The sequence below is a fragment of the Equus caballus genome, chromosome 23 (genome assembly GCF_041296265.1).
Source record: "Equus caballus isolate H_3958 breed thoroughbred chromosome 23, TB-T2T, whole genome shotgun sequence".
In the NCBI taxonomy this organism is placed as follows: Eukaryota; Metazoa; Chordata; class Mammalia; order Perissodactyla; family Equidae; genus Equus; species Equus caballus.
Genome location: NC_091706.1, coordinates 18,786,854 through 18,814,269, shown reverse-complemented (window position 1 = coordinate 18,814,269; position 27,416 = coordinate 18,786,854). Strand labels below are relative to the sequence as shown.

Sequence of the window (27,416 nt, the reverse complement as noted above, 5' to 3'; positions counted from 1 at the left end):
CTGACTGATAGAAGGACTGTAGTTTCAGAGGGGAGTTTCTCAGCTCTTGAAGATGCTGAGCTAGTGTTCACATCTATAGACCAAGCCTTATGCTGCCAGGAAAATAAAACCAGCCTTGGTCTCTGCAGAGGAGGAAAAAATTTTCCTCTACCCTTCTAGGTTCTTCTGGCTGGTCTAAGAATTAAATTGACATGAAATAGATTAAGGAGAAAATCAAACAAAGTTTAATAACATGCATACATGGGAGAAACCCAGGAAAACTGCATAACTATCCTCAGGTAAATCCTCAGCAGAGGACAGAAGATGTTGAGGGTGGGGAGAGTCAGGGACTTCAAAGGGAAGGAAGGCAATTCACAGATAGGTGAAAAGAAGCAAATATTTCGAAAACAAGTGTTTATTTGGCCATGCAGAAACAGAAGAACACAGAGGGAGCCCAACAAACAGGCTTTTCTAAGTTCCTCCCTGTGTATCACCCAGTTCATGTTATGCCAAGGTGATAGCTTCCTGAGACAGGTTTTTTTATCTGAATTCTTTTAGGCAATTAAGAGGAGGTAACAAGAAAAACTTTCTGAGTCTTTTGTGTCTTACAAATAGTCTGCCTAAAATAATTCTCATGTTGAAGAGATACATTTTGGGGTGGCAAATGTTGCTCCCCTTCATCCCAGTCCTTTGGCAACCGGGGCTGGCAGAGTATAAAGGGAGATTTATGCAGTTAGCACTTGCCTGAGAACAGACCAGGGGCTGAACGATTACAGTAGAGGCAGGAGCGAAAAACACAGGTATGAGCCTGTTCCTAAGGAAAAGGAGATAATGCCAACAGCTCCTTTGGAAGTAAAGGAAGAGATGTGTGATCTGGTTTTTTTGTGATGAGGGGAAAAAATGTCTGTGCAGTAGATAGTAGGAGCCATCTTCTTGCATAATGATTTAAAAGGGCCTTTTAAAAGTTCTTTGCCAAAATTCTGAGCAAAAGAGATCAGGGCCCATTATGCCCAGGATTCTCATTATTCCATCTATGCTCCACTGTTTGATTTCCAGCATGAAGAGCAGGTCACCATTGAGCCGGATTCTCCAGGAAACAAAGAAGATAAAAAGGACGATCAAGAGATGCATCAAAAAGAGCACAGGCTTCAATCAGAGAAATAACCACACCTACCTCCTAAACAGAATAGTTGTTTTATCTTCATCTAATTTTTAAGATTTATTATGATTTATCAGAGATGGTCACCACCACCAATCCTCCCTCCCCATTACCTACCCAACACAATTTTCAGAAAATTAATGGAGAAGAGGTTGGTGTCAAGATGGCAGCATAGGCAGACTCTGAGCTTCACAGGGTGAGACTTTCCTCTTGGTGTCAGTGCTGCCGGCCTGGCATCGCTTCCCCATCAGGAGACCCAGTGCCCCCTCTGAGCATTTTGCTCTGAGAATCTCTTGATGGAGGTGAGTGGCACCAACCCCACAGCACAACCATAAGCATTATTTCTTTAAGTTGTCTCACAAAATCAGCTGCCTGAACCTTGGGTATAAGGCTGCCCCAGCCTTGGGTTCGGGTCCCAAGGTTCTCTTGTTGGAGCCTGGCTTTGGGGTTCGGATCCCTGTCCAGAGGTGGCCTGGCTCAGGGAAGTGAGAGTCTGCATGTGGTTGGAAGGATTGTGCGACCCGGCCACCCCAGAAGAACTGATGCTCGGCTCTGGCCAACAGGAGCCATGCCTGCTGACTAGTCATTGGGCAGTGAGGGCTTGAAGCCCATTTGAGTTTGTCACTGCTGGGACTTGAAGCCTGTTTGAGGGCCCTTTCTGTGTCAGTGACAGAAGGAGCTGGTCTTTGGAATCACAGAGTCTGAGTCTTATCTTGTAACTGTGGTACAAGGCGGGGTTAGGTCCCTGCAATCTGAGTCTTAACCTTTGAGCCGCCTGGAACAAAGTGGGCGGGCATGACCAGTAGGGGATCCTCATATCCCTCTCTGTTTCCTCAACAGACAGGCTTCCAGGCCTCTTAGATCTCTCTGCCTCAGTTTCCTTACCAGCCGTCCTTGGGGAAGCTTGATGCCCCTGTTCTTTCCCTTGCACTTCCTTCTGGAAACGTTCAATCGGCCTCTCCTCTCCCAGATCGGACCTTCCTGGGGTTGCTTAGTCTCCTTAACCGTCCTCCTTCGAGAGGGCGACTTTGCTTTTGCTGGTGGAAGAAACAAGGCTCAGGACTCGAGAAGACATCTGTGGTGAGTCACGGAACTCGTTCACGAGGGGGCCAAGGTACTTGCCCTCCCAGCACTTGGTCCTGTTTTTCTTTTACTGGATATTGGATCTGTCAGAGTTTTTTGTTGTTTTTCTCTTTGCACTAACCCTTTCCAACAGGACTGGCTAAAAATGATGGGATTTATGTAAAATGATTACATCTCTTTTGCCTAATTATATTTTAAACTACACTGTGGGGATTGTGAGCACATATAAATCCACCTTCAGGAAATATGAATTAACCATGCTAATAGAGACCTCACCTTAAATTGGCCAAAATGGGGCAAGTTCAGTTTACCCAAACTGGTGTATTTGCACATGTAATTGGAGACAAAGCTGGCCATAAAAAACTAAACCACCAATGGGAAGCCTGTTTTAATTTTTGTGTGTGTGTGAGGGAGATTGTCCCTGAGCCAACATCTGCACCCATCTTCCTCTATTTTATATGCAGGATGCCACCACAGCATGGCTTGATGGCAGTGTGTAGGTCTGCACTCGGGATCTGCACCCTCTAACCCCAGGCCGCTGAAGTGGAGCATGCAAATTTAACCACTACGCCACTGGGCCAGCCCTGCCTATTTTGATTTTTGAGTCTTCTAAACAAGATCAAAAGTCCCGTACTGACTCTTTAAGAAAAAATAATTAAATAAACAAACAGCTAGCTAAAGGACACCCCCTCTGCTGCTCCTCCCTCCTTTCTTGCTGGGCTCCACCACTTCAACTTCCCCAAAATTCCAGATCTGAAACTAAGCAAGTGAAAGTAAGTAAACTTTTAAAATATTTTTTAAATTGTAATAGCCACTTTGGGGAAACTCTGTTCCAGAAAAGTCCACCTTAAAAGAGAGGATTCCAAACCTCTCACAATAGCATGCATTCTTTGATTAATACACAGACGCTGCTAAAAGAAAAAATGACCTTAAAACCAGCTATAAAAAAGGATCCTTAAAGCAAAAAGAAAAAAAATCTTTAACACAAATCTTTAGCCATCTGAAGAAGTCACAATCTGGATCCAGCATTCTTTTAAATTTTGTGCCTGAGACATGGCTGAAATTTTTAAAAATCTGTTTCCAATTGTTTCCGTGTCTCTGTGTGTTTGTCCGGATGATGTAATTTTAAAGAGACCTCTATTTAATTGACTTAAAATAAGCACTTATGTAAGTTATTTCTAAATGTGATAAAAAATAGCCCAAATGTCTTTCAAGTTAGCATGATCTAAAATGATCTTTGGTAAATAAAAACTTGTTGAAGTTTGTTGGTTTATTAAAGTAGACATGTCCTCAGAGTTATCAAATTAGGATGTAATGGAAACATACCATCTTCATGAGTCAAACAAACTCATGTTGTCTCTGTTACAGAATTTGTCAACAAAACTAATAACTTAAAATAATAGCTAATTTTGTCGGATAATTCATGAAGTTTTTATAGGCAATCTAAATATTCATTGGAAACAGGTAAACTAAACAGATGTAAAAAGGTAAAAGTTTGGGGGAAAACTTTGAACAATAATCATGTGTTCTAATATATGTACATACAACAACTTAAAATGATGGCTAACTGCTCTGGTGTCACATAAAGACTTTGTGAGTAATCTGGACATGATCGTTAAAAACAAATGGCTTATGGGGCTGGCCCCAGGGCCTAGTGATTAAGTTCACGCCCTCTGCTTCAGCAGCCCAGGGTTTTGTCAGTTCAGATCCTGGGCACGGACATGGCACAGCTCATCAAGCCATGCTGAGGCGACATCCCACATGCCACAACTAGAAGGATCCACAACTAAAAAGCATACAACTGTGTACCAGGAGGCTTTGGGGAGAAAAAGGAAAAAAATAAAATCTTAAAAACAAAAAACAAAAAACAAATGGCTTAAATGTAAGTGAGGTAAGAGTTTATGGATAAGCTTTTAACAATAATTATATTTTATAACATACGTATTTAGAATAACTTCCAACATCTCTCTGGTAAGTTAAAACTTTGAAGTTTTACTCGATTAAATTAAATGATAAAAAATTCCTTAAATAGCTAGATAATTTCTAAGGAGGATAAAATACCAGATAAAGGTTAATCTTTTGGCTTCTTGTTACAAAAAAAAACTAAAAGATGTTCAGGTCTATTAGTAAACATGTCCTATATTTTATTAAAAGATTATGCTATGAAGTAACATGTTTCTAAAAATTATAAAAATTATTTATAAATACGCCAAGCTACAGAATACTAACGTAAAAGACAGTATGTAATTACTTACTTCTTAGTTTTCACAGACAAAATCAAAGTTTGTAATGGCTAAAAATTCTAATTAATACATATGATTAAATTTGGGCCCAGCCTTGTGGCCGAGTGGTTCAAGTTTGATGCGCTCTGCTTTGGGAGCCCAGGTTCTCAGGTTCAGGTCCTGGGCACAGACCAACTCTGCCCACCAGCCCGTTGTGGAAGTGCTCCATCTACAAAAAAATAGAGGAAGGTTGGCACAGATGTTAGCTCAGGGCGAAGCTTCCTCAGTAAAAAAAAGCTACTAAAAGTTAATAAGGGAAACATCTTTGTAATCAAGGAAAGTAAAATGTATGTTTTCAGTAAAGAAGACATAAAGATTAGAGATATTTTTATTTTTTCTGTTAAAAAAGATAAGCTTGTCCTAGAGTACTAGGAAAAAAACGGAGGAAGACATAGAACAAATTCTAAATGTAAGAAGCAAGTGACAGAAGGTTTGTGAAAGTAAAAACCCCAAGAAAAGAGTTTTATACATAGTTGACTAAGATTAAAATAAATTCAATTAAATAAATGTTTCTATATCAAAAGCAACTTAAGAAATTAAAAATTTGGGTTTCTCTCTCTTAAATGGATAATCTTAAAGTTTGGTCCATTCTTGATAAAGAGATTATGAAAGGTTTTTTTTCTTTGCTTTTGAGTGAGTCTACTTACAATGCAGACAATCTATGTTTGGTTAAAATAGCTTGCTATGCTCAAGGAGGCTGAAGTCTCTCTATTCAGGTTTTCTTTTTAGACTATTTCACTCTCTCTGTTTGCCTGTGACATTTTCTGTTGTCACCTTGACTAAATGGATAACTAAACATTATTTCCTATTTGACCAAGTGTTTTAAAACCCTTTGCTATTTTTTTTTTTACAAATTTCCCCAAGGTTCAAGCCCTAAGTAAAGTCTTTCTTTTGAGGGGTTTCCAATAGCACTCTGGGGACTTCTCAAAGAATTTGCTCTCTCTTTCAATAAAGCCAGCGATATTAAACTAGTTAGGCTTATTTGGTGTATTAAATTACATAAATTATCAAATAAATAATAATAAACTTTCTCAGGTTATATCATACGGGTAAATGTTATTGATGTAAGTGGTCCTTGATACCTGTTTCACATCTCAAAGTGCTCCAGGTATCCATAGGAAACTCCAAAAGTTGACAATAGAGCCTGATACCAGGTCTGCACAGTTAGTGGAGGTAGGCTTCAGGGTGTTCAACACCCGAGATATGACAGAAGAAATGAAAGATGACCAAGAGTTGCAGAGGCAAGCTACTCTGCTCTTGGTGGACCTCCAGTCTTCTCGAGGTCACCAAAGGGAGAAGAAGATGCCACAGGTGAGTGACCCTGGCCCCCCACAGCGGGGTCACACAAAGGTCACCAACGAAGTTGGGGCTTAATCAGTGTGCTACTACAGATGAGAAGCGCATTGGGATTGTCCGAACCAACCCCAGGGAGGGAAGGGATCAGACAAGACCAAGCCCATGACTACAGATGAGATGTGATGGGGCCCTGGGGCTCCAAGTTTGGCTCCAGGCAACCAGTCCTCATCTCCCCAGAAGAGCCCCAGGGAACCTTAGCAGTGGGAGGATGGCATGTTGAATTTTTGCTCAATGCTGGGGCCACATTCCTGGTGTTAAATACCTAAAAAGGAACCCTTTCAAATAAACATGTGATAGACAAGGAGTATTAGGTAGAGGAGAGACCAGAAGTTTTCTGGAGCACTTGACCTGTGAAATAAGATCAAAAACATTAAGATGTTCTTTTCTATATCTGCCAGAATACCCTGTTCCTCTCCTCAGGAGGGACATGTTATCAAAACTAGGGACCTCAATAAACTTGGAACAAGACAAAATAGAAATCCAAGTTCTCAAAAATTGGGAGGTCGAGCTCATGGGTTTGTTACAAACGTACCAGTACCTGAAAAGGAGGAAATTCCCCAAACATTCTAAGCCAAGCCAACTCGGAGGTATGGACACAAGGACAAATGGGACAGGCAGTCACTGCCATACCTGTAAAGGTGGACTTAAAGCAGATAGACCACTGGCCTCTGGCATAACAATATCCCCTAAAGTCAGAAGCCATAAGAAAAATCCCTCCTGTAATTTGACAAACTTTAAAACAAGGAATAAGCAGGCCATATAGCTACCCATGTAACGTTCCCATTTTACCCATTAAAAAGCCAGGAAAGGGGGAGTACAGATTTGTTCAAGACCTTAGGGCTGTCAACAAAATAGTCCAAGACCCACGTCCTGTAGGACCTCATCCTTACACCTGCTGGCTAATCTCCCTGGGACAGCGTGTTTCAGACAGCACTAGATTAAAAGATGCTTTATTTTATGTCCCATTGGACCCTGAGTCCCAAGAGATTTCTGTCTTTGAATGGGAGGACCCAGACTCCCGCCAGAAACAACAATACTGCTGGGCTGTCTTACTCCATGGATTTAAAAACTCCCTTACAATTTGGGGGGAAATTCTGGGCCAAGATTTAAGGGAATTAAAATTAAAACAAAGCACTGTGTGGATGGCATCCTAGCAGCCAGTTCGTCTAAGAAAATCTCTGATGAGAACACGGTGACCATGCTAAACTTCTTAGTCAGTAAGAGATATAAAGTGTCTAAGGGAAAACACTGATATCTAAAGAGACTCTAAAGTACTTGGGGTTTATTATTTCAAAAGGGCAGCACAACCTTCCTCAAGAGAGGAAAATGGTAATATATCAACTTCTCCACCAAGAACATGTAAGCGCTATGAGGATCTCATTCTTGAGATGGCACATGTGGATCCCTAATTGGGGTTGATTGCTAAGGCTCTCTATGACAAATTACAGGGTCCAGAAACGGACCCCTCTGAATGGGATGAGCTATGTGACCAAGCTTTCAGTAATCCTAGAAACTTACTAATAGAAGCACCTGCACTGGCCTTACCAGACCTGAGCAAACCATCTGACTTGTACCTTCATGAAAGACAAGGAGTAACTCTGGGAGGATTAGCCCCAATGTTGGGACCCTTAAAGAGAGTGATAGCCTGTTTCTCAAAGCAGCTAGACACCATGGCAAAAAGATGGCCTTCATGCCTGAGAGCTGTAACTGCCACCTCCCTGTTAATCAAGGATATGAACAACTTGGAGCTATGCCTGGTGACCTACAGACTTACCTTAGACCAGCGGGAAAAGTTCTACTCCTCTACCAGCCCCTATGACAACACCCACACTGAGGAGGAAGTAATTACAGAAGATGAAGCTTTGCTCCACGCCGCAAGAATGAGGAACAGGATAAAAGTAGAGGAGGGATTCTCTCACCAGCCATGGACTTTAATTCGCTTCTCTTGTCCTGCCTAAACTCTAACCTTTTGTGTTTGACCTAATTCTCTTGTCTTCTTGAAGGGCGCGGACATTCTTCTCTCCAACAACTTTGGCGTCTTGAGCTTATGCGGTTTCAGCTATGCACGAGGAAGAAGCTCAAAGTGACAACCACCCTGGACCTACTAGCTCTGAACCTGACCAGAGTGACAAAAATGATGCCTACGCAGACAGGCGGGGAGTTGCACGGAAGTAATCTGCCCTCATTAACATCGTAAATTCTCCTCTGGGAGGGGCAAGGCAGCCATTGTTAGATTATGTGATGCATGTAGATTTCAAACCACGCATGTGCAAGCTTCTGCCAGCCTCTACATGAGATGATGAAAGTTTCCCCTTTGAATATTCATTCCCTATCCCAAATAAATGTACGCACTTCCCATGCTCAGAGAGCCATAGCTTTGTGAATTATTCCCTACGGTCTCCATTTTCTTTCCTGCATGCCGGCAAACAAAATTTCTGCTTTATGTGACAATTGCTTCTGGTGCAGATTGATTGATTAACTCACGAAGAGGGGGACACACATTTAGTCTGGAAACATACCCACCACCCCATAACAAAACTCTGGACACAAAAGAAGACCTGCCAACAATTCTAGAACTTTCTGAGAAAGCTGTATGACAACCTACTGGTTAATAGCTCTCAAATCCACAAAATCCTTCTTTACATTTCAAGCACCCAGTGAAGTCTGTCAGCCTCCCGCTAAAAAGTATGGTGAGCGAGGACAGGGAACCACCGGCTTCCTCAAACTTTGTGTAACCAGAAGGGATGACAGTTCATTGGATTTTTATTTCTTTTGAAATGTTTACATTTAAAGACAGTGGCTTAAAAGCTAATGGAGGCCCTAATAGTCCAGTGAGAAACACCCTCGTTCTATGATTTATTTTCAGTTTTTGGTTAGTTTTCCATCTCCCTTGTTCCATTTCCAGGAGCACATTTTCTCATCTCTGTCACCCCTCATTCAATTCAGCAAATCACATGCATTCAGCAAAGACGGATCGAAACCATGGCTGCTTTTTAGTCTAAAATGAAAGGAGTTTCCCGTTTCTATATTGTAGGACATGTACTTCATGAGTTTGGTTGTTTGCTTGCTTGATATACAAAGCCCCATCCAGCCTTAGCTGCCAGTTCGTTTCATTATTTTGGTGTTGACTTCTGTCTGGCCTTTTTGCTTTTGTCTTCTGACAGGTATCTGGAGAGGAAGTATGGTACAGTTCAGGATTTTTATCAGAAACACAAAACCACCCTTCGGTATATCCTCTGGGGCATCTTATTAACAGGTAAATAACAAAGGGGGATGGATCGCATGTCTCTTTTCATGGATCCCCCAAATATTAGCTTTCTGTGGAAAGAAAATAAGTCTCCCCCCTGTCCTGGACCTCACAGAATCATACAGAAAGGGAGAGAATTCAATCAGGAAGCCCCTGGGCGGAGGGAGGGGTCTCAGCGTGGGACACCTATGCAGAGTGGTTCCCTGTTCAGTTTTTGTGCCAGCAGCTAATGTTTTAGGTCCCCTACTCCTGTGGCTTTTGTGACTATGGTGTGGATTTGAGGGCTGGTTCATCAAATCCAGGCAACTAGAAAACATGGTGATAATCACAGGGCAGAAACCTAATTGCAGGGGAAATATAAGCAATTAATACTCTATGCAAACACAACACGAGGAAGAGCCGGGGTTCAGGTAGCCCACTCTTCTTTCCTGAAGGCAGAACCGTACTGTCCTTACAGATGAGCACATCTCCACTTTTGCTCCCTTCAAGCAAAGGGCTCTGCAGCCCATTTTAAAGAGCACTCCCGTCTATAAGATGGGACCCTCCCACCCAAGTCCAGAGACATTAACCCAAGACCACTGCTCCCTGAGGTCAGTGGATCTGCTGGTGCTCACACTGCAGGAACAGGGAAGAGCCATAAACTTTCTGTGTTCCAGGCCAGATGGTGTCTCAGGCTTTGCACCGCCATGTGGTGAAACCAACGTAACTGCCTTATGGGACAAAAGCACACAGACAGTGTGGCTGTGTTCCCATGAGACTTTATTTGTAGAAGACAGATACAAACATAAAAATACAGCTGTACTTGCCACCTACAAAGCACATGGCAGGCCACATTTAACCTGCAGACAGTGTTTGGTGACCTTTAACAGGAAACCTTGTTGTTCTTATCCTACAACCTCCTCTTCAAAAGCAGCCCCCTTGGTAATTGCCCCACCCCTTCCCCTTTCCTGTAGAGATCCCGGGACACTTAGAGATTGTTGGTGGGCCCGTTTTCCTACTCAAGCTTAGGCCAAATCTGAGCTGCAAACCAGCGGAATCAATACCTTTAGTCAGTGGTTGCTTCAACGCCTGGCCTTTCGCTGACGGAAGTTTGCCTGCCAAGTCTGAATGCCAGAAAAAAGTGGTTAGCACTGAGTGAGAGGCCCGGTGATGAAGCATCAGGATTTGAGAACTCAGAAGGTTCTATAAGAGAAAAAGACTTAGCACGCTGTCCTCCTAGCGTTCATGGTGACATTGTTAGGGACTTGCTTGGAAAAACAACAGAAGCTCCCAAAATCCACTACTTATAATCAGAGGAGCCCACAGCCCTATCACGAGCTCTCCCGCCTTCAATGCTCCCTTGACTGAACCCCCCTTGGTGGAGCTGATTGGTGCTGTGGCTGGTCTCCAGCTGGTGCTGATGGTCCCCATCTGTGTCTGCTTCCTGGCAGTTTACCTGGCTATGGTGATCGCTGCGTGTGCCCTCAACTTTCACCAAGCCCTTCCTCTCTTCGTGATCACCGTGGCTACCATCTTCTTTGTGGTCTGGGATCACTTTATGGCCAAATATGAGCATCGTGTCAAAGAACTCCTGTCTCCTGGCAGAAGGCTTCTGGACAGACATTGGTCCTGGCTGAAGTGGTAAATGCAGTTGGTTCTCTTACTGCCATTGAAAAGGAGCTTAGTTTTTTCGAAAACTCTTCCAAAACTGTGTTCTGAAATTGCTTCCTCATTGTGGGATATTGAAGCTAGAGAAAACCTAGGAAATAGTCTATTAAAATGCCTTCCTTTTATATATTATATTTATATTATATTATATATAATATTATATAGATATTATATATATTATATTTTATTGTAAAATTTTATAAACAGGAAATCAAGACCTCAATAAGGTAATGACTCATTTGAGATATGTTCAAATGTCCCCACAAACTGCCTTACTTTCAACTGCCACTAAATGATAAGATGTTGTCCAAAGGATGGGATGGTTCTCACTTGGGGAGGTGACCCTCTGCTCTAGGCATGAAGCTAGCCTCCTTCAGAGGAAGGGTCTGTGAATTATTAAAGCCAATCCTCTCCTACAGAGCCCATGTCCTGTGGGGGACCACGCAGGGCATTTCTCACAGCCTCTCTCTGTGGGATCTTCTCTCCCTCCAGGTGGCCCTGCTGGGTAGGACCCAGGGCCCATTCTCCCCAGCATAGCCCACCTGGGATCTACCAGGAAACTTCACCCATCCTTGGCCTAATAAACCAGGGTTGTGTAATCCCAACACAGCACCCTTTCTGGTTCTGCCATCCAAGCTGTGAGTCAGCCTGGCCATGCCCACCTGATTCCCCAGGGAGTTGAATCTACTGTAAGGTCCAACTTGGCTCTCTGGGGCTCGGGTGAGGTCCCCCAACTGCAGAGAATGCATTTCAAATTCTCCCTTAAAGGGAAGAAAGTAACACCTCACGCATCCTCCAAAATGGAGGTGAGGACTCCCCATAGATCTCTGAAAGAAATCATCAGACTTCTCTCCAAACATCCTTTCTTCTCTCTGACCCCTTTAGATGTCCTTGAACGGCCCAAGGGCTGTGGAATGAGGGGGACACATTGCTTAATGTTTTCGCTCTTTGACTTTATAGTCACACTAAAAGAGGGTATGTTGCAATTTCTAGAAGCATAACTTCCTGGTGCCAGAGTGTGTTACTCTTAATATTCTTTGTTTGTTGGTTTAAGCCTGATTAAGATTTCCAAGTTAGCACTTGGATGCTACAAATGAGCCACAAATACAACAATTGATTCCCCCTTTCTGGTTCTCTCAGGGTGATTTGGAGCTCTCTGATCCTGGGAGTTGTCTTCTGGCTGATCTTTGACACTGCCAAATTGGGCCAACAGCAGCTGGTGTCCTTCGGTGGGCTCATAGTGTACGTTATCCTGCTATTTCTATTCTCCAAGCACCCAACCAAAGTAAGTATCAAATTCATCTTTTCTGTTTTTTTCTCTCTTTTTTCTCATGTGTAAATTGCTCAAAGTAATGAGTGTGAGAGAATTTAACTGTTATTCAGTATTTTTCTTACCTTGCTATGATATTTTGAGTGCCTAGGGGGCACTTCTTCCTGAACTTTCATAGAACCGTCACGTTCTCATTGTTCATTCTCAGTAATTTTCCAGTTACACACTCAGTGAGATGTTGTGTACTGTCAAGTCGAACTTCTACTCGTGGCCACCCCTCTCCCCATCAAACACACATTCAAAGAGAATGCATCCATTTTGATCCAGATTTCCCCAGGCCAGTAAATAATCTAATATTCTACCATTGGATTCTGCAGTTTATCAAATTCCCATTTGTAATTTTGGCTATTTTACTCCAAAAGTTTGTCGTTGAACAGTTTTGTTCACATTGAATTCCAACCTCATCCTTGTTCTGTCAGTCAGTAACCCAACACATGGGCAAGAATTCTGAGACATCAGTTCTTCACAAATGACTCATAATGGCAAATTCTGGAAGACTTCACTGGCTGAAAGGTGACCACTCAAAAGAAAGCGTTAGGCAGAGATCACATCACCTAATGTGATCCACTTCTTTGCCCTGTGAACATCTCTGCTGTGTTCTATGCCTCCACTCCCATAGTTCTTTGCAGGCCACTCAGCTCTGCACCAAAAATGAACGCAGCTGATTGTCCATGACTCTGCTCTCCCTGGGTCTGCATTAGAGATAAGAGGCTCCTTTTACAGCAAAATGAGAGCCCCTCAACAAGGTGGAATTTCTTTCACTTAATTCACTTACAGTTTGTCAGATCAACAAACCTAGGATGCACAGAAAAGTCATGTTCTGCCTCTCCATCTTCCAGACAGTGGAAATAATTATATGTATTAAATATTTACAGTGTAACCAGCAAGGGTAGATCCTTCCTCCTTGTGGCCCTGCTAAGACACCTCTTTGGGTCTAAGTTGTTTTATCATGACATAATGATTACATACTCCCTTGAGACTGAAGGCTTCAAACTCAGATTTAGAAAGAGAGAATACAACCTTGAGATTTCTGGGTATGAGTTTATTAAGGGACTCTCTATTCATAACTGCTTGGGTCTCCCAGAGAAGGTGGATCACAAGCCACGTGTGAGAAGCTACTGAGGAAACAGTGAGGCTCTGGGCGTTTATGCTGAGGTCAGCATTCACCCTCTAATAAGATACATCTCTCTCCATCTTTCTCCATAGGTTCGCTGGAGGCCTGTCTTTTGGGGAATTGGGTTACAGTTTCTTCTTGGGCTCTTAATACTAAGGACCGGCCCTGGACTTATGGCTTTTCAGTGGTTGGGCAACCAAGTTGAGGTAAGTTGGGTTCAGAAAGAATATCTTACTTTTAGTGTTTTAACATTTGAATATAATCGTCAAGATATGTCAGAAATAGGTTTATTTTTCTGCATGAGTTGACTCAAATTTCAATTTCATAGCATGAGTTAGACAAATAATTTTATGTGTCAAATGTTAATCTGTCCAGTTTATTAATCTTATTTTTGCCCCTCACCCATACCATCCACTACATCTCTCCCCTCTCCCAGTTGCCCCCTTCATCCTGCCAAAGGGGTGTCACAATTCTAAGACGGTTCCACAAACAGAGAGACAGACTCTCTTTGCATCTAGTGGTCAGCAGTGCCACTCATGTGCCATCTATTGCTTCTGCAGCAAATTACCACACCCAGCTTATTCTTTAGCACCCTAGACTCACACTGAATGTTAGAAATGCCGGGAAGTCTGTGCACAGTTATAGTTCAAAAATACACTCTCGTGCCACCCACTGCGGGGAGAAAAGCTGACAAAATTAACTCTCCAAGTCTACCCAACAAGTTTGCTGGGTCCTCACCCTCTGCAGGGCCTGGTGGGTCCTGGGGACAGTAACCACCACTTCAGGGGTTATAATGGTCTCCTCTTGCCCTTTCTTTATCTCAGAACTTCTTGGAGCACACTGACGCTGGTGCTTCATTTCTCTTTGGTGAGAACTACAAAGACCACTTCTTGGCATTTAAGGTAAAGCCAAACCCTTTTCTATGGAGTCACATCCTTTTCAGTAACTTCTCAGTCTTTGTATATGTTCGGATAGAACCCAACTACCAGAAACCAGGCGTACAGCTGCTGGGCACATCATAGGTGCACAGCACACCACTGTCCTTTCTCATGACAATTTTATCTGAAGTCAGTAGATTATAAATGTTTACTTTGTTACTATAGCATTAAGAGAAACATCTAGAGGGGTCAGAAATTTTGGAATACTTTTGGAGGGCTTGTAGCATTGTCTGAGATACTTATGAAAAACCACGTGGGGCAACAGTATCTGAGATTTCAGGGAAAAGAACATTAGGTACCTGGCCATGAACAGGCATATGGCCAATAATGGCTGCTAGGTCCAGGATCGGTGACAGGTCTGTGCTCAGGAAACTCTCAGTCCTAGGCCAATCAGGACAACTGGACACCCACATCGGCCTCTGTTCTTCCAGAACCATACTCGTGCTAAACCATTCCCATTTTCCCTCAGCACAGCCTTTGCCTAGGGAGGCCTGGGGGCTGGACCTTCTCCCAGCCAAAGAAGGATGTTATTTTACAGTGGAAAGGCAACCTGGCCCCATGCCCAGCCTCATCAATTCCCTCTCAGGGCTCCCACAAGCCCCAGGAAGTCACTGTCCTCTGGGAAGTCCCTAAAGATGCTGGTCAATGAGTCAGAAAGATGCATTTGGCTTTTTCTTCAGCTTTCCTTTTTTTGGTGTATTATTGTTCCTATACTTCTAAACTGTCTTCTCACTTAGGGACTTCCAATTTACCTCCAAATTACCCCAGTTTCAGTTAGGCCAACTGTTAGATTGGACATTTTCTTAAACTGCTGATTTGATGCTTTGGTGCTGAGATAACTTAGCCATCTCTGAAAGGTCAAGTGTTTACAAATTGAGATGAAAATATGCTGATATTGTGATCTGAATCCAGAATTAGAAAAAATAAAGTCACAAAGAAGGCATCTCAGACCTCCCGCCCGCTCCCCCCAGGGCAGTAGCCTCCATCCTCTCTGCCAGCACAGAATCCCCGTGGGCACATTCAAGAGATGAGCCCCTTCGACTCCCTGACACTTTCAGGAAGGTTCTGCCCACCCATTAAAGCCAACAAAAGCACGCAAGTGCGTGAGCTCTGAATGATGGCACAGAGTGTCTTCTAATATATAGTATAAATAGAGTTTCCTAAATTGGATCCTGTACAAATTGTCCTAGTCATTCTGAGCCTCTGGTGGCAGCTTGTCCCTGGCCATTTAGCTGGGGAGCAGAGGGGAAGGGGTGTGGAGGGGTAGGGGTGGGGAGGGACTGAGACCGCAGCTCTGTGTGGTCTCTGCAGGGGAGACACGGCTCCCTGTAGACACACAGGCTGCACTGAAGGCACCCAAAGAGCATCAGGAAAATAGGATCTAGGAAAGGACAACCTTTGTGAACACAGAAGTAAGCTGGTTTCCAAAGTTTAACCGTTTCTTAGTGATTCAAAAGTCTATAAGTAAAATAATTATCTTTCTAAAAGCTAAAATAATTCTCTCTCTAAAATAATTATCTTTCTAAAATTTTCCTCCATAGGAGGCACTGTGTGTGAGGACCTACTATGCTCTATCTGATCTGTGCAGCCACTTTGAATAAGGATCTGAGGTTGCTGGCACTTAATCTTGACCCAGGTTACTCTGCTAATAAGCGGTGAAGCTCGTGTCTATTTAATATCAGAACAAGAACATCTGCCAGTGGCCTTCGGTTTGTTAAGCCTCCCTATTACAAATTCCTCCAAACCTTCATTCCTTCTCTGAGACACTAAAGGAAGAAAAGATCATTACAGCAGAGGGAAAAAAATATTGTTTACGATGAAATATACTCCAGCTTATCTAGAGCAAATTAGAATAAGAGACTGTAGATGGGGCAGCTGCCTGATAAAAGTGTTGTTTAGTTCAAGGGGAGTTTCCAGTATTTTTATGACGTTTCAGAGGAGGCAAAGGAGGTAGAAAGGAGACTGATCTGAAACCTACTAATTCTCCTGAGGCCAACGTTAGCCCACGATTGCTTTATCTCCTCCTCCAGGTCCTGCCAATGGTGGTTTTTTTTGGCGCCGTCATGTCCATGCTCTACTACCTCAGACTGATGCAGTGGATCATTAGAAAGGTACAGGACCAGAGGGTTTGGGTGATGGGTGTACAGCTGATTATTTCAGGGACAAAGTCCTATTTATTCAGAGTCTATTTATTCAGAGTTTTCCAAAGTGCTTCTCTCTTCCTACCAAGCTCTACCCTCTACCCCGAGTTATTGGATTCAAACCCAAAAATCCTACATGTGTCCCTAGAGGGAACTCTATCTCAGGGACTTCTGACAGGGCTTTGACTTGCAACCCACTTATATCTTCATGACACCTTAACAATTACTTCTTTAGCCACAGAATTGACTCCTACAGGTCCCACACCTGCCGGGGGAAACAGCACTGTCCTCCGTCTTGGGACCACCCTGTGCCTTATGCAGAGTCACTGCTTTTCCACAGGAGGTTCCAAAAGGGGGCACTCTGGTCTGGAAGCTGCTGGGAATCAGAGCAGGAAGGGGAAGCTGCTTTTCACTCCTCAGGGAGTTTTATAAGCCCATAAATTTTTTTTTAAGTCTAAAAAGTTAATCTCATTCCTGCTGGCCCAATAACTGTCAGTCCTACAGTCACATGTTAGACCAGAAATCTACGAAACGTGTAAGCTGATTTGAGCGCACACGAGAGCGAGGCCGTGCACACAGGGTTTGGGCACAACCCAGCCTTCCTTGGATCCCTGTTGATAAATAAAATGGAGAGAGAGAGAGAACCAGAATACCAGCAGAATTCACAATTTCAGCAAGAGCACCAAGGCCCACAATTTTCCAATTGTTGATTTAAGCATTCAGAACTACTGTGCCCATGTCTAAGGAGAAAGAATGCCACAGGAAGTCCCCATCCTGAGGTGGACACCACAGTCTCCCGTCGGAAGGGCCACTACGAAAGTGGGACCATAAACCACATCTGCTTGAGCGTTAAGTAGAAAAGGGCAAATGTCAACTACGCGCCACTACTTATTAGCTGCGTGGTTTTTGACAAAACAGCTAAACTCTTCTGTGCCTCAATTTCCTCTTCTATCAAATGGGCATAATTATAGGACTTTCCTTTAAGGGTTATTGTGTGGATTAAAGTGTCACTCAGATCAAGGGCTCAAAACTGCCTGGAATGCAGTAAGCCTGCCGTTACTGTCAGCAATTATTATAACTTATGACTCGTCCACAACGCTTCAGTGGAAATTCATTCGCATGATGTTGAAAGTACGTACAATGACTCAGACTTACCCCTCCAATAGGAGGGTGTGATTGGCCTGCTCTGAGGACTAGGTAAGATGTCCTCACAGTTAGCACATTGCTGGCCTGCCCACAGTTGTTGAAGGCCTCAGCGTTTTCCTCCAAAGATTTTATCCCTACTCTGAAGTTTTGTGTGTACAAATAGCTCTTCACTGACTTTGTCCCTTGTCCCCTTTTAGATTGGATGGGTCATGCTGGTTACTATGGGATCATCTCCTATTGAGTCTGTAGTTGCTGCTGGCAATATATTCGTCGGACTTGTAAGTTATAATATCAACAAAACAAAACACCTCTGAAATGGACTTCCAGAAAGTGAAATAAAAAAATATGATGGTTTTATTTCTTTTAGTGTAGAGGGAAGAGTGTCAAAATAAGGACCCCTCGACATTAAGAAAGTCCAGATTCCAGAGAGAGAAAAAGACAGAGACAGAGGGAGAGAGAGATCCCTTCCAAGAGTCTCAATTCCGATTGCGGCATTGGGGTTCTGGAAATTTGATGGAGAGGACGAAAAATTGAGTCATTTTGTCAAAGCTTCTCATGCAGAGATTCTCCACCAGTCTTTTCTGAACTTATAGAATTGTTGAGGCCTCTGGCCCACCCTTCAGAGGCGAGCAGCTCATTCGCTCACATGGAGTTCACCACTATCTCGAGCCTGCAAACCCGTAGCAGGCAGCCTCACCTGCTGTAGTGTAAGGCTAGGGCGATGAAAGAGACCAGGAAAGGCTCCCACCTACAACCGTGCAGCTGTATAGATACCTAAGTTCATTCTCAACTTGTCTGAACTGGCCAACAGTCTGTCTTTGCTGAGCCTGAGGATCAATGCTGATGAGCAAAAGCATTTTCACTCCCCATTCCATCCCATGGTTAAATGCTCTTTTGCCTGAAGTCCATTTAAGCAAAGAAATATGATGCAAAAGGAGTGTCTCTCAAAACAGCGGCATTCCTAAGGGACGGATGAGTGAGAAATAGCAATAGTCATCCTCATCACTCTGCACATGGAGCTTCAGGCAGAAGGGAGTCACATACCAAGGAAACCAAGTGTGAGTGCTCGCTAGCACGGCTGCCCAAGGAGGTTGGATTTGAAGCAAAAATAGTCACCCAGAAAAATACATGGCCCCGGATCCCAGGCTTATGACTGCTCCAAGCAGCTGAGCCTTCTTCTCGGCCAGCCCAGCCTGCTAACCTGGAGCACAGGCTTTAGAGCAGGGCCCATGCTTCCTTCCCTAGAAGCTCAAATTATTATAATTATAGTCGTAAGATCTCTCTGGACTAATTAGGGCACCATCTTGAGTTGATTACTCCTACCTGCGGGGTAAGAGGGCTCATGTACTGAATTTCTATTCAGTCCATAAATTGACGCTCAACACATTCACTCTTATAGAACAATTAGAAATAATAGGGGAAAATTGTAAAACTGCACACATGCTCAATCTGATACCTAATATGCTAAAAGGTCAGCTATTATTTATGAAGAGCCCGAGGCTGCAGGCCGCCTGCCTTCCTTGAGAGGACTCAAGCCTTTACAACTACACGCTACCTGATTCCTTTCCACCCAGGGGGAAGAAGGGGTCTTGATTCTCAATTAGGAAAAGGCCTCTGGGCACCTGACCTTGTTATTTTTTTTTCTGCTTGCGTCTCTATTTCCCTGTGGTGTCAGCAAAGAGGTTTAAGGTCTATCAAGATGAAGCTGGAAGATGCGAAGTCACGGTGGCTTCAGAATCCCCAGTTCTCAAGGCCAGGCCACTGGGCAGAGGTTCTTGGCCAATGATTTTCCAACCTTAGAAAAGTGTCCCCAGCCAGCAGAGTCCAGTCCCAGGCTAAGTGGGGGCCTTGTGTGAATTGGCCTTGCACACGTTGCAAACTTTACGCATGATTTTATATGCACATTCACCTAGAGTTCAAATGACCCAGACAGCTAGGGTGTAGTTCTCAAAATCGAGCATGCATCAGAACCACCTGGATGGCTTTTTAAAACAAGATTGCTGGCTCCAATGCCCAGAGTTTCTGATTCAGTAAGTCTAAGAATTTGCACGTCTATGGAGTTTTCAGGTGATGCTCATGGAGCTCGTCTGCAATCCACTCTTAGAAATACTGCTTTACAGGATGGAATTTTGAATAGATTGGCATACCCTCCTAAGACTTAAAAGGGAACACTTAATCTGGTCACTCACTCTTCATTTCCAGACGGAGTCTGCACTGCTGGTCCGACCATATTTACCACACGTCACCAAGTCTGAGCTCCATGCAATCATGACCGCTGGGTTCTCTACCATGGCTGGAAGTGTCTTAGGCATATACATTTCTTTTGGGGTAAGAATGTTTGGGGATCAATTCATGGAAAATGCAACCTCTTCTTTCTTTGCTATTGTCATTTCTCTTTTTCTTTACCATTGCTGCTGGATAAGGAGGCCAAAAGAGTGTCCTTTTTTGCTGGATGGCTGCTCACAGCTCCTTTGGCATTTGAATGGAGTTCCCCAAAGGAGTTTTGGGGCTTCACTTTTATATCCCTGCCACCCAAATGTGAATCATATCCAACCATGGCAGAATGCAATCATATTATGAGGCTACTTTGGCTGAAAATATAAACATGTGAAGAAAAAACCTGTTACACTAGTAAAGGCAATCTAAACCAGAGGTCAGCAAAGAATGACCCATGGGCCAATTCTAGATCACTCCTCTTCTCTTGTAACTGAATGTATACTGGAAACCAGCTACTCCTATTTCTTTCTTTATGGCAGCTTTCATGCTATGGAGTTAAGTAGTTGTGGCCCAAAAAGCCAAAAATATTTACTCTCTGGTCCTTTACAGAAAAAGTTATCTGACCCTGACCTAGAGCAGTGGTTCTCAAGCCTTTACTGCACATTAGAATCACCTGGGAGCCTTTAAAAGCCCAAATACCCAAGCCCATCCCCCAGAGTAATTAAACCAGAATCTCTTGGGATGAGACCCAGGCATCAGTATTTTTTTAACTCCTCAGATTCCAATGTACAGCCCGTTTGAGAACCGGTAGTCAATAGCATAGGGATGGAGAGCCTTATGATAACTGGGGCATGTGCCCCAAGCACAGAGCCAACAAGCCACATACAGATGCAACCCCCATGGGAGAGATGAGATCAACAGCAGCCGTGTGACCCAGGCCACTGGGCGTTCTTACAAGATAGGTGAGTTTCACTCCAGGACTTCATCCAGGCCTCGGAAGCTGATCAGCAAGAAAAGGGAAGAGGAAAAGGGTGAAGGAGACCTCAGGAACAGCACTGTCACTGGATCCCCAGATGATCCACTCTGCCACCACTGTGGGAACACTGCCTGCGGAAATGTGCTGGGTGGAATGGGAGTAGGAAGGGGTGCTGATTCTGGAATTCTGAAAAGATAGGCAAGAGAATCCAGAAACAATAAAGGTGTGTGGAGGGGAGGGGAAAGAGTGTAAGTAGACCTGCAGTGAGGAGAGCAGAGATGCTTACACATCACAGGGACTCTGCGTAAAGGAGTGTTATGTAAAGGCACAAACTTTCAGAAGAGCACGAGGAAGACAGAGAGGGTGGTTTCCATGCCCGCAGCCCCAGACATCCCCATCTAAATCGAGATGTGATGAAATATGAGCTCTAGGGACTGTTTGAACATTCCAAAGGACCACAGAGAGGTGGAGGGATCTGTGAAAGCTCCTACAGAACGGGATTAATTCTCTTGTAAAATAATCGGACTTTGGTTTTGTGCCTCTCTCCAGGGATGTGGTCAATTCATACCAATTCCTCCCTCTGAGTCTCACGGTGATGCCAACTTGGCTCCCTGAGCTCCTCCAAGCCTCCAAAGAAACACTGTTTTCTGGCATAGACACAGTTCCTGCCCTTCTCTTCCCTAGTGAGGCTTTTGGGACATTCTTCCTGAACGCAACAGAAAAGCTAAACCTAAGTTGGCCTTCTTTCTCCTAAAATTGCAGATTTCACCTGCCCACTTATTAACTGCTTCAGTTATGTCAGCGCCCGCGTCATTGGCTGTGGCTAAACTCCTTCGACCTGAGACAGAAACACCTAAAATAACCCTCAAGAATGCCATGAAAATGGGAATGAGGTAAGTGAGACACATTCACCTCATTAATGACTATACAAGCTGGGGTGTCAGGGAGTTCCACATTCAAAGTACAGCAAAAAATTGACAAAGGGAGCATAATGAATTATAGTATTAAAGTGAATTTAATTTCCCAATGACTATTAGACTTCACCCCCAAAAATCCTGTTTCAACACTTGAAAACCTTTTTTTTTCATTGAAATATAGCTGACATACAATATTAGTTTCAGGTGTACAACATAGTGATTCAACATTTATATAAATTATGAATTAATGACCACAGCAAGTCTAGTAACTGTCAGCATACAAAGTTATTACCATATTATTGACTGTATACCCTGTGCTGTACATTACATCCCCAAGACTTCTTTATTTTATAACTGGAAGTTTTTACCTCTCAATCCCCTTCACCTATTTCACCCACCCTCCCCCACTCTCCTCTAGTGACTACCAGTTTGTTCTCCGTATCTTTGAGTTTGTTTCTGTTTTGTTATGTTTATCCATTTGTTTTTTAGATTCCACATATAAGTGAAATCATAGAGTATTTGTCTTTCTCTGTCTGACTTATATCACTTAGCATAATACCCTCTAGGTTCATCCATGTTGTCACAAATGGCATGATTTCGTTCCTTTTTATGGCTGAGTAATATTCCATCGTATGTATATGCCATGTCTTCTTTATCCATCCATCTATCAATGAGCACTTAGGTTGCTTCCATATGTTGGCTATTGTAACTAATGCTGTAATGAACATAGGGGTGCATATATCTTTTTGAATTAGTGTTTTCATTTTCTTTGAATAAATGCCCAGAAGTAGAATTGCTGGATTGTATGGTAGTTCTATTTCTAATTTTTTGAGGAATCTGCATACTGTTTTCCATAGTGGCTGCACCAATTTACATTCCCACCCACAGTGTACGAGAGTTCTCTTTTCTTCACATCCTCACCAACACTTATTTCTTATCTTTTTGATAATAGCCATTCTGACAGGTATGAAGTGATAATTTATTGTAGCACTGATTTGCATTCCCTGATGATTAGTGATGTTGAGCATCTTTTCATGTGTCTGTTGACCATATGTATATCTTCTTTGGAAAAATGTCTATTCAGGTCCTCTGCTCATTTTTTAATTGAAGTTTTTGTTTGTATCCTATTGAGTTGTGTGAGTTCTTTATGCATTTTGGCTATCACCCCCTTATTGGATACATCATTTGTGAATATCTTCTCCCATTCAGTAGGTTGCCTTTTGGTTTTCTTCATGGCTTCCTTTGCTGTGCAAAAACTTTTTAGTTTGATGTAATTCCATTTGTTAATTTTTGCTTTTGCTGCCTTTGCCTGAGGAGACGGATCCATAAAAATATTGCTAAGACCAATGTCTAAAAGCTGACTGCCTACATTTTCTTCTAGGAGTTTTATGGTTTCAGGTCTTACATTTAAGTCTTTAATCCATTTTGAATTTATTTTTGTGTATAGTATAAGAAAGTGGCCTTGTTCCATTCTTTTGCATGTGGCTGTCCAGTTTTTCCAACACAACTTATTGAACGGATTATGTTTTCTCCCTTGTATATTCTTTTTTTTTTTTTTTTTTTTTTTTTTTTTTTTTTTTTTTTTAAAGATTTTATTTTTTCCTTTTTCTCCCCAAAGCCCCCCGGTACATAGTTGTGTATTCTTCGTTGTGGGTTCCTCTACTTGTGGCATGTGGGACGCTGCCTCAGCGTGGTCTGACGAGCAGTGCCATGTCCGCGCCCAGGATTCGAACCGACGAAACACTGGGCCGCCTGCAGCGGAGCGCGCGAACTTAACCACTCGGCCACGGGGCCAGCCCCTCCCTTGTATATTCTTGTCTCCTTTGTCATAGATTAATTGACCGTATAAGCAGGGGTTCATTTCTGCACTTTCTATTCTGTTCCATTGATCTCTGTGTCTCTTTTTGTGCCAGTGCCATACTGTTACGATTACTATAGATTTGTAGTATTGTTTGAAATCAGAGAGTGTGATGCCTCCAGCTTTGTTCTTCTTTCTCAAGATTGCTTTTGCTGAAAACCTTTCCAAATACCTGAATGTCATTATATTTCCTTGACTTCAATGTAGATATTTTATTTTAAATATAGTGTAGTGTTCACTGAGCTTTGATTTAAAACTGTTACAAAGCCATAGAATGACCATTTCTGGAAGTGGCTTATATGATAGGGAAAGAAAGTGTGATATAGGTATCCTTAACCCCTATTTGGTTCATTTTCTTTTGCCCTGTGCAAAACAAATTAAAAGGGTGGAAAAGACTAAGGTATTTAGGATGTTCAAAAGTATTTCATTAAAGAACAGAATACATCAACAAACATGTTTCTGAGATTCACCCCTTGTTTGCATGTGGGTAAAGTCATAACCATGAATGAAAAAGCAAGTTGTCAAAAACTATATATATGGAATATGTGTGATTCCACTTATAAAGTTAGCAGATGTGTGAACCTACACAGCATGTTATTTAGGGATGCAGACATATAGGGAAATTGACAAGAAAGGGAATGATGAGCAACTTCTAGGGAGTCAGTTACCTCAGATTAAAGAGGATGAGATTAAGGAAGGGCACTGGTGGGGAGGGGGCCTCAAAGGTGAGGGTGACCTTCCATTTCTTACCTGATGGATGCCCTGGGCTTCCATGAATTATTAGTGTTTATACCATGAATATTTTATAAATATTCTCGGGTAGCTACTTTTAATTAAGTATAATTTTTAAAACCTATAATATTTTTATCTTTTCTCAACTTTTTAATAATAAATGCCCCCAATTAAAAGAGTAGTGTAACAGTTATATACACATAAGCCCATCACCTACACTCAGTAATTATAAATCCCATCATGATTTCATGGAATCCAGGTGAGGATTTTGACCACAGCATGGGCCTGAGAGTTTGTCTCTCCATCCGAATGAGCTCCGATTTCCCCATATCTACACCTCTGATGTCCATCTGCTGACAGCTCCTTGTTAATTCTGCCATTGCTATTTTTCGATAAAGTGATTCAAGGAATCTCCTAGAAGCCGCATCACATGGAGCATCCTCATCCATCTCCGTGGTAGCACACATCGCTGTGAATCTGATTGCCTTCCTGGCCCTGTTGTCTTTTGTGAACGCAGCCCTGTCCTGGTTTGGAAACATGTTTGACTACCCACAGCTGAGTTTCGAGGTATATTCTATCATGTTTCTCCTCCATTTTGTTTCTGCCCATCTTTGTTTAAAAATAAAATAGGTTTGTGAATCCCCTTCCCTTACTGCCTCTAGTGCACTTGTACACAAGCACCAACCTCTCATGTATCCCCTATCTTCCCACAGCTCTTTCTCTGTCTCCTGTGAGACTCCTTCCCCCAACATACAGTCATTCTCTCCATCCCAAGGATCCAGGTCACTTTATATGACTAATTCCAACCTTGACTCCTAATGAATAAATATGGACAAGGGTATGTGAAGGGATTTCTGTGCCCACAGGTGACACAGAGAGGGTGGGAACAATCTCTTTGTGAGGGTGAGGCAGAAGAACGGGAGCAAATCACAACTCTAATAAAGTATCTATTTTTGTTTTTTGTAGATAATATGCTCCTACATCTTCATGCCCTTTTCCTTGATGATGGGAGTAAACTGGCAAGACAGCTTTATGGTTGCCAAACTCATAGGTTATAAGACCTTCTTCGGTGAATTTGTGGCCTATGAGTACCTCTCAAAATTGGTGGATTTAAGGAAAGGATCTGGACCCAAATTTGTGGATGGTGTGCAGCAATATATGTCAGTGAGTAAATATTTTGATTTTTCAGTGCACTTCTTTATCACATACATATGTTTCATCAAATCGTTACTGGTGCCTCTTTATGTTAGGCAAGGCACTTAGAATATGACAAAACAGACCCCAAATCCCAGAGCTCATAATGAACACAGCACCTCATAATTTTCAGTTGCACTGAATGTGTGTTTTTGTGTGTGTAGAAGCACAACTAATCTTTACCACTGTGATCATTTACTGTTGAGTGCTGTGGGTTCAAACCCAGAGTGATACAAGCTGGGACTGGAATAACCCCATCAACAAGCATTTATCGAATGCCTTCTGTGTGCAATGTACCTAGGAACTGAGGCCACAGCATTGAACAAGTGATGAGGCCTCAGCCCTCGTGGGGCTCAGAGTCTAATGATGAGGAAGCTCTCTTCCTTTCAGCTTAAGCAATTCTTTGGACTCCGAGAAACTGCCTAAAGGCAACCTAGTGCCTGGACATCCTAACGAAGTAGTGAGACACAATTGCTGCTCTCCATGTAGGTGAGGGAAGAGAAGCAGCTCAGGGTCTGTGGTCTGAACCTTTGAGACAAGCGCCCTAGAACTATGCCAAGACTTAGGTCAATAGCCTGCAAGGAGATGCTCATGCCCCCTTGGCCTTGGATGGGATAAGGGAGCTCAGGTGAGGCTCTTACTTGGGCCATATTTGCAGCTGAGTCTCCAACTTCTATTTTCCTAATGAACAGAATTGTCACACACGGAAACCCCCAGGGAAATGGTGAACATTTCTGACCGCCACCGTTACTCCTGGAAACAATCTATTTGGAATTAATGTCCTAGGCACATATTGGGCTTTAAAAGGAAAGGGGAGGGAAAGCATGCTGCCCAAGCTTCTAACTGAGATGGCCCACCTCTGAACAGCCCCCACTCTCCAGCCTCGCAAAGACCAAACATGCACATTTACTCCCACGTGTTACACTAAATAACAGCACACCCCAAGAAAGTGTTGATTTGTGTGTTCTAATCAGGGCATTTGACTCACATATCCGATGTGAACAGTGGCTCTGTAGGTCTCCTGTTTCTCAAATGCTCATTCTTCAGCTGAGCACGCAGTGGGGCTTGGCCAAATGTCCTCATTGTCTGGATGCCACCACAAACCAGCTCGCTTCCCTGCCAAAAGTAAACCATAGGCTCAATTAAGTGAAATGTTTTCCATCCCCAACTGCCAGTTGCCAGGAGAAAGTAGTTTTGTTAACGAGCAAAGCAAGCTCACAGGTCTGGCAGTGCTGAGCAGGTTTGTGAGCAGGTTAGTAAGAGGATAGAGACAGGCCAAGAGAGCTGATTCGGGCTCGGGGTGAGCCCCAACAGGGGCAAGATCAAAATGGTGATGAGTCCCTGAAATTTCTGTTTATCAACCAAGAAGTCGTGGGGATGTCCCAGTAGTCTGGAAAAGGTACCATATGACTGAAGTGTAAGATCTGGGTCCATGAGGCAAAAATCCCCTGTGTGCCCACTGCTGACCTCCATCTAAGGTAAGAGGTCAGAATGTGTATGTCACACTTTATTACTCCATTTTCTCTTTCTTAGAGTAAAGATGAAATTTTTGCATGTTTGCTTGTTTGTTTATACATAATACATTTCATGGCACAGAAGTCAAAATGTACAAAAAGGTAGAGAGGGAAAAGTGAGTCATCCTCCCTATTTCTCTGGCACTAGCTCCTCTCCCTGTGCCATATCATGCTCACTGTTCTTAGCCTTGCTCTTTGCACTTAATAACATATCTGGAATGCCTTTCCATACCAGTGCCTGTGACACAGAATTCTATTGTATGAGCACACCATAATTTATTTTATCCAGTCCCCTGTTGATGAGCACTCTTATTGATATTTTGCTATTGGAAGTAGTGCTACAATGACCGTCCCTGTACATATGGCATCTTTGCTCACGTGAAGGAGAGCTGTAGGATGTCCTATTAATTTCCTAGTGCAGTTCTTTCCACCATGGAGTCTTGCACATTTATGGGCAAAGACAGAGCGGAATCATCCCAGCCTCCTTTTCCTCTTCTCATAAAACCCTACGTGGCCCCATCTGTGTGGCCCCATCTGTGTGCCCCCTCTGCAGATCCCCAGAAAGGAGAAAGAGGACTCTCCAACA

At 43.0% G+C, this 27,416-nt stretch overlaps 1 protein-coding gene and 1 long non-coding RNA gene across 12 annotated transcripts in view; one reads left to right on the top strand and one right to left on the bottom strand.

Moving 5' to 3' along the window:
* The window catches only part of LOC100054260 (solute carrier family 28 member 3), a 75,186-nt gene that overhangs the window by 34,526 nt on the left and 13,244 nt on the right, over positions 1-27,416 (top strand). For 2 of the 11 annotated variants that reach the window (XM_070248514.1, XM_070248512.1), the window contains exons 3-15: positions 1,979-2,218; positions 7,863-8,030; positions 9,024-9,115; positions 10,537-10,726; positions 11,894-12,038; positions 13,290-13,403; positions 14,022-14,099; positions 16,166-16,246; positions 17,620-17,700; positions 19,625-19,750; positions 21,378-21,508; positions 24,521-24,689; positions 25,089-25,286. In XM_070248514.1, the coding sequence (XP_070104615.1) occupies positions 7,921-8,030; positions 9,024-9,115; positions 10,537-10,726; positions 11,894-12,038; positions 13,290-13,403; positions 14,022-14,099; positions 16,166-16,246; positions 17,620-17,700; positions 19,625-19,750; positions 21,378-21,508; positions 24,521-24,689; positions 25,089-25,286 (1,515 nt within the window). In that variant the 5' untranslated portion in view covers positions 1,979-2,218; positions 7,863-7,920. Of the gene's footprint in view, positions 1-1,978; positions 2,219-2,747; positions 2,995-3,920; positions 4,113-7,862; positions 8,053-9,023; positions 9,116-10,536; positions 10,727-11,893; positions 12,039-13,289; positions 13,404-14,021; positions 14,100-16,165; positions 16,247-17,619; positions 17,701-19,624; positions 19,751-21,377; positions 21,509-24,520; positions 24,690-25,088; positions 25,287-27,416 lie in introns of those variants that run through there. The other 9 variants (XM_070248513.1, XM_070248510.1, XM_005604927.4 and 6 more) reach the window with 9 other exon arrangements.
* LOC138920368 (uncharacterized) lies at positions 4,277-26,439 on the bottom strand. The gene is made up of 2 exons (XR_011431441.1): positions 26,305-26,439; positions 4,277-4,672 (listed from the first exon to the last, which is right to left on the bottom strand). It is a non-coding gene; the product is annotated as an uncharacterized lncRNA (long non-coding RNA).